Genomic DNA, 13,477 nt, shown 5'->3' on the forward strand with positions numbered 1-13,477 from the left:
GGGTGCAGTCAGTTTACCACCTAAATGTTTCTTGAATCTCTCAACTTCCCTTGCGGCCCCCTCGAGTTCGTCCTCACACAATAGCCAGAGTGAGAGTTTGAAAGCGAAATTTTACCCTTTCACTCCCTTGCTCTAAACCCCTCAATGACTCCTGGCCAACATCAGGATGAGGATCAAACTCTCTACTGTGACTTAAAGGCCTGTGTGGCCTTTGCCTGATTCTCCAGCCTTGTTTTTCATTCTCCCACACATCACTCCAGGACACCAGGCTCGAACCCCCTTGACCATGGTTTGACTCACTAATCTGCTCTGTCTAGGCCTTTGTTCATTATATTTCTCCACCTAGAAACTCTGTCTGTCAAACCCCATTCCAGCCTTGAGTTCTCAGCCTAACAAATGCTTTCTTAAGGATCCACCCACGCTCACCCCTTCTCTGCCCCATAATCTCCTTCCTGTCACTACGTTTATGAGGCTGCATCGTCACCTTCTGATTCCTTACCTGAGTGGGAGGCTTGTATAAGCAGAGTCTTGCTTGCTGTGGTCACTGGTGCAAGCCCAGCCACTCACCCGCCTGTGTGGTACATCCACACAGAGACAGACAGTGAACGAATGAATGTCCGAAGGAACCGAGGCCTTCATCTTCCCAGCAGCCTCTTACCTTAGCTTGACAAGTCCTTGGTTGCTTCCGGGTAATCCTCTCCTTGCCTCTGCTCCTTCTGCCACCCCGCAATCCTGTGTGAGGCTGTGTTGCCTCTTGCCCACAGCCGAGGAAAGCAGCTCCTTTCTGCTCTCTTATCCAGCCTCCCTGGCCAGGTGACCTAATTAATGGTCCCCAAGCTGTCCCAGCACTTCTGGGCCCTTTCAATATCTTTTTCCTTCCCCCTGAACTTCACCTTCTGGTGTGACTTCCATAAATTTTGCACTTTTCTTTCCCTGATGCTGTTCAATTCTTGCATCCCCAGGCTGAGTTCAGCCCCTGAAGTAATTTAGGTAACAACTCAGTTATCTCATCTTACCTTTAATCTATCCATTCCCATCACCACCTAGGAAGCAGTGGAAATAGGATGTAAACTATTTCCTTCCCAAATCCACGTCTCCCCTTGCAGTTCTTATCTTGGTTCATGTTATCAGCATCCACCCAGTTGTCTGAGATCCAGACCTCAGAATCACCGTTCACTTCCCCCTTCCCGGTGGTGGTCGCTAAGTCATGTCCAACTCTTGCAACCGCATGGGCTGTAGCTTCCCAGGCTCCTCTGTCTGTGGGATTTCCCAGGCAAGAATACTGGAGCAGGTTGCCATTTCTTTCTCCAGAGGATCTTCCCAACACAGGAATTGAACCTGGGTCTCCTGCATTGCAGGCAGATTCTCTACCAATTGAGCTATGAGGAAAGCCCAAGAATACTGGAGTGGGTAGCCATTCTCTTCTCCAGGGAATCTTCCCAATCCAGGGATTGAACCTGGACCTACCTGCCTTGGAGGCAGATTCTTTACCTTTGGAGCCACTACCTGCTCTCTATTTCTAGGAAGTCTTCAAGATTCTCATCTCTTCCAGTGAGGAGTCTCTTAAACCTGCCCTTCTCTGGCCACCACCCAGGCCCTCATCATCTCTCTTCTCCTGGACTAGAGTCACCTCCTGATTGGTCCTCCTGCTTCCAGCACCACACCTCTGTCCACACCCATCCACCCATCCATCTACCCACCCATCCATCCACCGTCTTCCAGTCTGCCCTCAGTGATCTTTGTAAGATACACATTGGTTTGATCATACCTCTGCTTAAGTAACTTCCATGACTCCCCACTGCCCACAGCAGGCATTCTTAACACTGGGTACACATTAAACCCTTCTGGAGAATGTTATAAAAATACCAATACCAAGGCTCTCTCCCCCAGAGATTCCGACTTAATTGGTCTTGGAAGGGGCCTGGATGTTGGTCTTTTTAAAAAGCTTCCCAGGCGATTTTAGTGTGCAACTCGGGTTGAGAACCATATGGCCTAGATGATAAAACCCCAACTTATTAGGCTGGCATTCAGCTCCCCACAGTCAAACCTTTAACTGATCTCCCCATCCTTATATCCTCTCCGAACACACTCAGGATTTAGCTCTGCTCTTCTACTCCTAGCTCTGGGGAGCTACTTCTTCATATCCACAGGTCCCTCTGCCTACAATTCCATCTCTCTCTGCCCCTCTGGAAAGCTCCTACCTATGCTTCAGGACCCAGCACAAATGTGGCCTTCTTGTTGGGTTTTTCCTCCACAGCATATGCTATGTGTCAGGCATGTTTCTGGGCACTGATTATGGTAACTAAGAGAGAAACACTTCCTGCTCTCAAAGAACTTCAAGTAGGGCAATGGGTGGGGAGTGGAAGCTCCTTAGGGCAGAAATCCTCAAACCTGAGTATGCATCACAGTCCCCTGGAGGGCTGGTCAAAACACAGACACTGGGCTCAGGGCCAAGACTTCTTATTAAGTGGTCTAGGGTAGCCCCAAGAATTTGCATTTACTACAAATTTCCAAGTGGAGCTGATGGGTCTGGGCTGGGCTCCACCTCTGAGAACTCCTGTCCTAGAGTGAAGTCAGAGGCATGCTCTCCAGAGAGTATCATTTAGGCTGAGACCCAGCGACAGGGAGAAAAGCGGGGCTTATGCGCTCCAGATACACAGAGTGCAGGAAGTCCCCAGTGGGGAGAGGTTGGCAGGAAAGCACAGGGGATGTGACGGGGACATAGGCGGAACTCCGCGCCTTCTCCAACTTCTCATGCAGAACGGATGCTCTGCACGTCTCCATCATAACGTTCAGCACCTTCCACTGTAATCCTTTTGCCTCAGCTGCCTCATTAGGAGCCCCTGGGAGGCAGGTTTGTGCCACAGTCACCTGAGACCTGACATGGAACAAATGCCAAGGGATTAGGAGGACAGGAGGCTGGGCTGTTGGATGTCAGTGTCCCGGCTTTTTCTCTAGGCTGAAAGCAAAAGAGAAGATGCTTCATTTATCTTATAGCATAATGTCTCCTTTCTTTCTCTTAGAGGTTCTAACCTATCTATCCTCTGTCTAAACCAAATTCCCTTCTCCCAGATTCCTGTTTCCTGGACAGATTTTTAGGCCATTTGGTGATAGAAAAGTCAACTGGCCTCTCCTCACCTATCTTTCCCAAGCCCAGGGTTTGGGTGGAGTAAAGGGAGGGTCAGTCACAGCTGCCCAGAGGCCCTCAGGGCTCCCCTCTCCCTTATTTCCACTTGACTTTGGGAGGATGACCAGTCATCCGAATTTCCCTCCTCAAAAGTGCTGATAGGAGGCTGCGTTTCCTGAGAGAACCCTGGCCAGCCCCCAGGGGGAGCCAGGCAGGCCTGGGGGGATTGGACCTTGGGCCAGGCACCCTAAGGTGATGAATGAGCCTCTCTGCCTCAACATCACCTTCCCACCTTGGAAAGTGGAGTAAGGGTTATAGGTCAAGAACACAGCCCTGATGCCCTGTGTGGCAACAAGGGGTTATTGGTTTGACACTGATTTCTAATTGTCCTTCACTCTTCCTGGACACCAGGGTATACACATACTTTACTGAGGCTAACAGAGGGGTCTTTGGTAAGGCACAGAGAAGACAGAAATATTTCATTTCCTAAGGAAACACTGATGCAAAGTGGCCCCAGCACTGCTCTGTGACCTTGGGAGGACTGCCTCAGCCCTCATGGTCTCTGTCGCTGTTAAATGTATTATAGGAAAACGAATTTGAAAGGGCCCCACTAAGGTCAAAAGAGCTGCGGTGGGTGACAATGTAGAACATTTGTGGATGGCAATTCTAATGAGCTGTCTTGGTTTCTGTAGGAAAGACCAGTATCTCCTCTCGCCCGTGAACTGTTGGTATCTAGTCCTGCACCAGACCAGGCGGGAGAGCCGAGACCATGCCACCCTCAACGACATCTTCATGAACAATGTCATTGTCCGCCTCTCCCAGATCAGTGAGGATGTCATCAGACTCTTCAAAAAGGTGGGTATTTGGGCCACCTGGGTTTCTGCCCCAGGCTGGCCATGGTGAGACTGCCAACCAGGGTGGGGTGTGGTCTGGGAACATGGGACCAAGGGGCAGGCGTGTTGAAGGGGACAAGAGGCTGAGGATTGGACTTGGCCCCCAGGCTCCGAGTTTGTGGCTGGGGCTTAGCCACTTCAGCAACCACCATCAGCACAAAAATAAAAACCTTTGCATGGTTAGGTAAGTTGTACATTCTTTCCAGGAAATCTGGAAAAATAGAGATGAGCTCACACATAGAAAATAACATCACCTGAAATGTTATCTCTCAGCCATAATCACTTTGGTTGTCAAAGGAATTTCTTCATATGTACATATGTAAATACCTTTTCTATGACTGCTTGTATTTATACATTTTGTAGAATATGTGTGTACTTTTCTCAAATGGGGTAAGACTGCATATGATTTTACTCCTTATGTTACCTAACAAATTGGATACCACTGTATTATAAAATTTTTCCATATCAATGAATATAATTCCAAACATTTTGAAAGATTACATAGTTTTTCATCATATAGATATATCCTAGTTTATTTAACCAGTTGTTTATTGTTGAACACTTCAGTGATTTCCATATTATTTTAAATATTGCTGCTGTGAGCTTCTTTTATATACACCTTTGTCATATTCAGTGCTATTTTTAAAAAATTTAGGTATAGTTTATTTACATTATATTAGTTTTAGGTATATAGCATAGTGATTCAGTATTTTTACAGATTGTACTCCATTAAAAGTTATTACAAGGTAATGTTTATATTTTCCTATGCTATATAGTATGTCCTTATTTTTTATTTATTTCATTTATTGTAGTTTGTGTCTCTTAATCTCATACCACTTATTTGCTCCTTTCCCCTTTGGCAACCAGTTGTTTGTTTTCTGTATCTGTGAGTCTGTTTCTTTTTTGCATATACATTCGTTTGTATTATTTTTTTGGATTCTACATATAAATGATATAATACAGTATTTATCTTTTCTGACTTATTTCATTAAGCATGATATTCTATAGGTTCATCCACATTGTTCTAAATAGCAAAATTTCATCATTTTTATGGCTGAATAATATTCTGTTTTATATATATATATATATACCACAAGTTTCTTATTTATTCATCATTTGATGGGCTATTGCTGTTTTCTTAAGATCAATTTCTGTAACAGGAATTTTAAGGTCAAAGTTTGCTCATTTGTTTGTCTATCAAATGAGGTTAAGATCATCTACTTCCCAGGGCAGTGTGAGGGTTAAATGAAGTGGTGCATGTGAAGGAGGGGGCTGTTATTGAGAAGTGGTTCAGGGTGTTGTCTCGGGTCCAGAATTCTTAAATCTCAGGATTCATTTTCCTGGCTGCATTGTTTATTAGCTGTATGTCTTTGGGTTTGTTACGTAAACTCTCTGAGCCTCAGTTTCCTTATTTGTGAAATGGGAATAGAAATACCCACAGGGCAGCTACTTGGGTTAAGAGGGTTGTTAATCCCTGTAAAGCATGGAAAGCAGAGCCTGGCACTGAATAAATGCTGAGGAAAGCTGGCTGTTATTATGCTAGTGTAGGAGACTATTACTATTAAAATGATATAGCTCATCCATTTTTGCCTGTTGCCAGTTTTAGGGAAGAGGTGACATGGGATTGCCAGACACCCAGGGGAAGATGCCAAGTTGGTTTGAGATACAGTCATCTCTCCCTGGTCTGTATGTGGTTTGTCCTCTTTGAGGATGTCTTCTATGGCAAAATTGTAACTGCAAGGTAATTCCCTCCTGCCACACAGTCTTCCTGGGGCTGTGTTTATGAAGTGTTGCTGTTGTGTCCGACTTTTTGCGATCCCATGGACTGCAGCATGCTAGTCTTCCCTGTTCTTCACTATCTCCTGGAGTTTGTTCAAATTAATGTCCATTAAGTCCGTGATGCCATCCAGCCATCTCATCCTCAGCCGCCCTCTTCTCCTTTTGCCTTCAGTCTTTCCCAGCAACAGGATCTTTTCCAACGAATCAGCTCTTCGCATCAGGTGGCCAAAGTACTGGAGCTTCAAGATCAGCATCAGTCCTTCCAATGGATATTCAGCATTGATTTCCTTTAGGATTGACTGACTGGATCTTCTTGCAGTCCAAGGGATTCTCAAGAGTCTTCTCCAACACGACAGTTCAAAAGCATCAGTTCTTTGGCGCTCAGTGTTTTTTATTGTCCAGCTCTCACATCCATACTTGACTACTGGAAAAACCATAGCTTTGACTAGATGGACCTTTGTCAGCAAAGTGATATCTCTGCTTTTTAATATGCTCTCTAGGTTTGTCATAGTTTACCTTCCAAGGAGCAAGGGTCTTTTAATTTCATGGCTGCAGTCACCATCCGCAGTGATTTTGGAGTCCGAGAAAATAAAGTCTGCCATTGCTTCTACTTTTCCTCCTTCTATTTGCTATGAAGGGATGGGACTAGTTGCCATGATCTTAGTTTTTTGAATGTTGAATTTTAAGCCAGCTTTTTCACTCTTCTCTTTCACCTTCATCAAGAGGTTCTTTAGTTTCTCTTTGCTTTCTGCCATTAGAGTGGTGTCATCTGCATATCTGAGGTTATTGATATTTCTCCTGGCAATCTTTATTCCAGCTGGAGCTTCATTCAGCTTGGCATTTCACATGATGGACTCTGCATAGAAGTTAAATAAGCAAAGTGACAATATACAGTCTTGACATATGCCTTTCCCAATTTTGAGCCAGTCCGTTATTGCATATCTGGTTCGAGCTGTTGCTTCTTGACCTGCACATGGGTTTCTCAAGAGGCAGGTAAGGTGGTCTGGTAGTCCCATCTGTTTAAGAATTTTCCACAGTTTGTTGTGATCCACACCGTCAAAGGCTTTAGTGCAGTCAATGAAGCAGGAGTACATATTTTTCTGGGATTTTCTTGCTTTCTCTATCATCCAGCAAATGTTGGCAATTTGATCTCTGGCTCCTCCGCCTTTTCTAAAACCAACTTGTACATCTGAAAGTTCTCGGTTCACGTACTGCTGAAGCCTAGCTTCAAGGATTTTGAGCGAACCTTACTAGCAGGCGAAATGAGCTCAGTTGTTCAATAGTTTGAACATTCTTTGGCACTGCCCTTCTTTGGGATTGGAATGAAAACTGACCTTTTCCAGTCCTGTGGCCACTGTCGAGTTTTCCCAATTTTCTGACGTATCGAACGAAGCACTTTAACAGCATCATCTTTTAGGATTTTAAATAGCTCTACTGAAATTCTGTCAGCTCCGTTAGTTTTGTTCATAGTGATGCTTCCTAAGACCCACTTGACTTCACCCTCTGGGATGTCTGGCTCTAGCTAAGTGACCACACCATTGTGGTTATCTGGGTCATCAAGACCTTTTTTGTAGAGTTCTTCTGTTTATTCTTCACATCTCTTCTTAATCTCATCTGCTTCTGTTAAGTCCTTACTGTTTCTGTCCTTTATTGTGCCCACCCTTGCGTGAAATCTTCCTTTGATATCCTGCAGGTTTCTTGAAGAGATCTCTAGTCTTTTCCATTCTATTGTTATTATTCTATTTCTTTGAAGTGTAGTCTAACTTTAGTATTTGCATAAGCAAACATAATTAGGAAAGTAAATACAGTATCATAAGAAACATTCACATAGCGCTTTGCAAAGCCATACAGAAGTGATTCAGACTACTTGGTCCCATCACAGGCCCCCGCCTGCAGCCACCACCATCACATCTTTTTTCCTGGGTGAGAGGGACTCACAGAGAAAGGTCATTAGGGCCTTTAGGAAATGGAGGGTCTTTTCCTGAGCTGAGCCCTGGACAAGTGAGATAAATCTTTTCAGCTCTCATTTAGGCTGACAGCAGCCTCACTTGTGATGGAGGTTAACGGGGTGGAAAATAATGAAGAAATGTCTACAGCTGAGCTCCTGGCTGCCTTGTTACCAGGCCTGTGCCTGTAGAACAAAGGAAATGACCCGGCCCCTCTGGGCCAGGAGCGAGCTGAGGATGAGCCTGATGGGCTGATTTAGCACAGTGTGGCCCCGTGTATCCCATCAGTTATGGATGATCTCAGCATCGAGGCCCGCATCCTTACCTGAGGGATAGTTCTGCAGAGGCTGGTCTCTGGTCAGACTGGGGAACAGTATCATCACTCAGCCCATTTTACAGATGAGAAGATAAAGCCCGAGAATGGCCAGTTGTCATCATCTGCAGGAGGCACCACCCCTGGGCTTTGGGATCTGTCTCAGAACTGCCTCTCACTGGTGGTGAGACCCTGAGTAGGTCTTTCAGAGACTCAGTTTTCTCATGTGGGGAGCAGAGATGGAGACAGTGCCACATGGGGGCATGGAATTCCTTTACCATCTGCTAAGTCACATTCCCACATTGCCTCTGCAGGAGTGGCTTCCAGGTCAGGCGTCCCTCCTGGGCCTGGGCCTGGGGCAGTGGCCCCACTGCCAGCTTCTCCACGGTGCAGAATGCTCTTTGACTCAATAACTCACCCTTTCCTGATTCTCCATTCTCCCTTCTACAGTGCAGTGTGTTATGCCTGGAGGCCGTGGCTCCCATTCTATAGCCATTTTAGGCTTCTTCTGGGCAAATGGACTTGTGCACACAGGTGGCTATTGCTTTAAGTGTGAGAAGTGGATCCACCAGAGTGGAACTGTATGAAATCTTAGTGTTCACCGTAGTGATCAGGACTCTTACAGTTGCAGATGACAGAAACCCAGTTCCACTAACTTGAGGGAGGAAAGGGAGCTTATCTGCTCTTCCGAGCCAAGACTGTCTTCAGGCATGTGGGCTTCAAGGGCACAAAGGGTGTTGTCAGAACTTAGTCTCTCTGCAACTCTGCTCCAGTGTTTTCTGTTTTCCAGTTTGTTTGTTTGTTTGTTTTGTTTTAAGAAGGGTGGGAGAAAGGCTGATGTATAGTCAGTCTCTCTCTGTGATGACAGCATGGCCCCCACAGCCCCAGGCTTACATCCTACCTGCTTCAAGTCTAGCAGAAAGTGAGAGGTCCCTTCTCCCAGAATTGGGTCTCCCAGGTTCCGACTGACCCAGCGTGGATCGTGTGAGTGCTCCTGAAGCTGGACCTGTTCTGGCGAGACGCAGTGCAGACCCGCCAGGCCTGGGAAACACATCCCTGAAATCGGGTGTACACTCAACTCCCCCGGATGCAGAGGACAGAGAATGGCTGAGGGTAGTTCCCCAGGAAAAACTGAGTGCTTTTCCTTCCAAGAGGGGTGAAAAATAAAGCAATGGATGTCCTCTAGGTCTTCTCTTCCAGTCCTTTAATTGTCTTCTTCCTGAGCTGTTCTCTCTCTGCCAGATCACCCCCCACTCAGCCCCTGCAAAGGGCATTCATTATTTTGTATTCCATTCAGGGACAACTGAGATCAATAGAAAATTCTTCCCAATGTTGAGATAAAATCTTCCAGGGTTTTCACTCACAGGTCCTGTGGGCCAGCTACATCAATCCACATGGAAATCTATCTGTTACTTGAAGACAGAAATCATGACCACATACCCAGGTCCGTCTTGCCTCTGGGTGAACACACCAGGTTCCTTCAGTTGACCCCTTGTGACTTGGCTTTGCATTTTCTGTCTTACTGGGTCAGACGTCAGGGCTTCTCTGACCTACAGAAATTAATACTCAGAACCACTCAGAACTCTACAGGAAGCTCTGCACAGCAAGGAAGAGAGCAGGGATGTCTAGACATTTTATTTCTAATAATGAAACCTGTGAAGGCACTTGCTTTTTTCATGATCGTCTCATCACATGGTTGACTCACTTCTGAACGCTCAGCTCAAATCTCCTGGGGATTTTGTACCAAATGTTTTTTAATCTATCCTATGAATTCTGCACTTGTGTTTCTTTATATTTGCCCTTTTAAAACTTCATTTTATTAGATTCTGGCCATATGGGATCAGTGTCCTTATTTAAGTGATTTTTCAAACAGCAAAAATGGTCACTTTTGCAGGAGTTTCCTCTTTCCTCCTCTGTGGGAAAAGGCTGTTTTAGAACTTCTCCATGCCTTCCTCCTCTGTGTTACGTTCATGTCAGTTCTTGTCAGTTCTTTGGCCCCATCTGATTCCTTTCTACTTTCATAGTGGAGAAGATAGAAAGTGAAACAGAAAATTGAGAATGAGTTCAGCAGTGGAGGTGATGCTTGAATTGGGCGTTGAAGGATGAATAGGAGTCTCCCAAGTGGGAAAAGGAGGTTAGTTCAATCTTAGGACAAGGGCTGGAGCCCAGTGGACAGAATGTCAACGATGGGGATCCAAGGCAGCTTGGAATGGAGGCTGCAAAATGGTGGTCCCCAGCTGAACTTGGTTCTCAAGTGTAATCTGCTTGGCCCTCACTTTGTTAAGAAAACTTCAACCAATATTTTTAAATTGTGAAATTTCACATAAAAATCAGAATTTTGTATTTCTCTTGAAAAACCAGCTCTGACAGTCCTGGATCCATACGTGGCTGTCCAGAGCTGAGAAGCTGCTGGCCCTTCAGGCAGGGCACGCTCACTCCACTGCCTCACAGCCCCCGTACTGTCTGGCGCACAACACCAACCCCTTTATTTTAATAGCTCCTTGGTCCTTTGTGCAGTTGAGTTTTGGCCTCATCCTGAAACAGGATCTACCAGTGGTTCTTCAAGTCTAGCGTCAGAATCAGCTGGAGGGCTTGTTAAACGCAGATTGCTGAGCCCTAAGCCCACAGCTTCTGATGCACCCGGTGGGAGTGAGGCCTGAGAACCTGCATGTCTAACGAGTTCCCAGGCACTGCTTTTGCTGCTGACCTGGGGATCACACATGGGGAATGATTTACCTAGTCCTACCTCTTGATTTTCCAGTAAGAGCAGAGTTTGGCCCCTGACACAGGTTTCCTACTCTGGGTCCAGCCCTGACTCCACTCCCCCCTGTGATGCACCAGCGGGGAGGGTCCATCTGCGTCCTTCTTGCTCTTTCTTTCCGCCTCAACCATTTCTGAGGTTGAACATTGGAGCCCATTTCATTTCCAGCCTCAGCTTCCTTAACAATAGCCATCCATTATCCTCTGCTCCGATGCCTGCAGAATTTAATTACTTGTCCCAGCCCTGGAGTGAGTTTGATTGTTGGAAGCTGTGGTGTTCTGAAGCAAGCGCTAATGAGGAAAGACTCTTAGCAGAGAAGAGAGGGCATTCGGGGGCCCTGTGTTTGAAAGCAGCCATTCACGGTGTGGCAATAAAGGCTTGGTCTAGAGTGAGCTTTCTCGTTCCCTTCTTGAAGATGTCCGTCGCATTTCATAAATAAATCAGGGCTTTTGTATCTAATAATTGCCTTGCTTTGTAACCAAGATCAAAAGCACCAATGGCCTTGGATTCAAAGCCAAGTTTATTTATTTAATTTTTTTAAAAAAATTTTTGGGTTGCAGGAGAGAGTGAGGGCTTGCATGCTGGAGGGTTCAGCTCTGAGGCCTGCATGGAGAGTGAGTGAAGTGGGAAGACTGCCAGGAGCTCAGAGCCTTCAGCTGTCTCCACTGTCTCCCAGGGAGATGAGCTGTGAGCACTCGCCCTGCTAGTGCAGCCTGCTGACCTGGTCTCTGTCAGGAGTTCCCAGCTCACTCAGAAAACACGCGTTAGTGCTCTCGTCACAATATATACACAATAATCGTAGATAACAATCAGTGCCTACTGTGTGCTGGGCTCTGGGCTAAACATTCACTTCTTAACGCGTTAGAAGAAGATGTTGTCATCGCCTCCATTTTACAGATGAGGAAACTGATGCCAAGAGGTGAAGAAGGGATTTGAATCCATCTTTGTCTGATCCCAGAGCCCGCGCTCAATAGAAAAGGCAGGCATTAAAGGAGGCAGAAGGATGAGTCAGACATAGTACCTTGCCTCAAGGAGCTCACAGTGAACAGTGGAAATGAAGACAGGCGTGTATGAGTGATATCAGTATTCAGAAGAAGGGGGACTTTTAATCTGGGCTGGGGTCAGTTTGGGGAAGGTTTTGTTTAGGGGATGCAGCATTTGTAGTGAATCTGGAAGTGAGGCTTAGGATTTATGCCAGCTTGGGTTCCTGGGAAGCTGACTCCAAGACAGGGATTATGTTGCAGGGATATGTTAGCCAGTATTCTTGGAGTCCACCCCCTTGCAGAAGGAAGGGAGAGAGGCAGGATTCAGGGAATGTGCAGTCACAACAAAGGCCTCAAATGACTCCTGGGGAGTTCTGAGGCTAGGGTGGCCCTTCCAGGTTGTCCTGGTTTGTGGGGAGGAAGCTGGGCCTTTCTACCTTCATGTTGCTCCTGGGAGATGTGGCCTTGGGCAGATGCCCGTTTGCGAGGCCGTTCCAAACAGCGCTGACAGTGGGGTGTCTGCAGACGGTACTCCCCACAGGTGAGGGAATACGTTCCCCTATCCTGAAGGCCTTCTGAGGGGTGCCTCACTGTGTCCCCAGCAGACATGCGGAGATTTGGGAAAAGTCAGAGGATTCTAGACCGAAGCAAAGGTCCATTGACAGAAAAGTCTGGTCCTGTATCTTGAGCAGGTCGGCCAGCCTTGCAGTGTGGTGCGCTGGTTAGGGCTGTGGACAGACTGCAGGGTCCCTATTCTGCTACTTTTCAGCTGCGTGAACTCAACCTAATCCCTAAATCCTCATGGTTTCAACATTTTCAAAATGGAGCTAATTAAAAATGTCCTTCTTAGGGTCATTGTAAGGATTAAAAAGTGATGATATAAAATGTCTACCTGGTACGCAGTAAGTAGTCATTAAATATTAACTACTATTAAGGTGATTATTGGGAAATAATAATCCTTTGAGAAAAAACGCAGTGAGAATTAAGTGCAGAGATGGGATAAAGAAACATTCAGGGCACACAGATTAAATAAAGGGTCGGAAATAAAATACACTCAGGAAATCATTCACTGATTACTTCTAACTTATTGTCTTTTTTTTTTTTTTAATTTAAATAACCTTTTATTTCCTTTTCTTGCCTTTTGGACCTCAATAGGTTCAGTAGAGGAAAATGGGGAGAGAAATGGCATTCTTAACTTTTATTTTAATTTTTTAACTTATTTTTTTTATATAGTGTTAATTACTGCTGTACAGAAAAGTAAGTCAGTTATACATATATATATATATATATATATATATATCTTCTTTTTTAAAAATTTATTTCCAATTGAAGGACAATTGCTTTACAATATTGTCTTGGTTTGTGCCATACACCAACTATATATATATATATATATATATATATATGTGCATTCTGTTTCATATTCCATTCCATCATAAACCATATTCCATTAACAATAAACCATATTCCATCATAAACCATATTCCATTATAGTTTATCACAGGATGTTGAGTACATTTCTTTTTAAATATTTATTTGTTTACTTGGGTGTATTGGGTCTTAGTGGGAAGATCCCCTGGAGAAGGAAAGGGCAACCCACTCCAGTATTCTTGCCTGGAGAATCCCAAGGACTGAAGCGACCTAGTGGTCATCGGGTCTTAGTTGTGGCATGCAG

At 45.3% G+C, this 13,477-nt stretch overlaps 1 protein-coding gene across 8 annotated transcripts in view; it reads left to right on the forward strand.

Moving 5' to 3' along the window:
• Window positions 1-13,477, forward strand: part of SRGAP3 (SLIT-ROBO Rho GTPase activating protein 3) — a 246,082-nt gene that overhangs the window by 136,094 nt on the left and 96,511 nt on the right. For all 8 annotated transcript variants that reach the window (XR_011562967.1, XM_070776281.1, XM_070776282.1 and 5 more), the window contains exon 3: window positions 3,820-3,982. Coding sequence is in view for 7 of the 8 variants with exons in the window: in XM_070776281.1 (XP_070632382.1) it covers window positions 3,820-3,982 (163 nt within the window). In the remaining variant the exon portion in view is untranslated. The remainder of the gene's footprint in view (window positions 1-3,819; window positions 3,983-13,477) is intronic.

The sequence above is a fragment of the Bos indicus genome, chromosome 22, assembly GCF_029378745.1.
Source record: "Bos indicus isolate NIAB-ARS_2022 breed Sahiwal x Tharparkar chromosome 22, NIAB-ARS_B.indTharparkar_mat_pri_1.0, whole genome shotgun sequence".
Classification (NCBI taxonomy): domain Eukaryota; kingdom Metazoa; phylum Chordata; class Mammalia; order Artiodactyla; family Bovidae; genus Bos; species Bos indicus.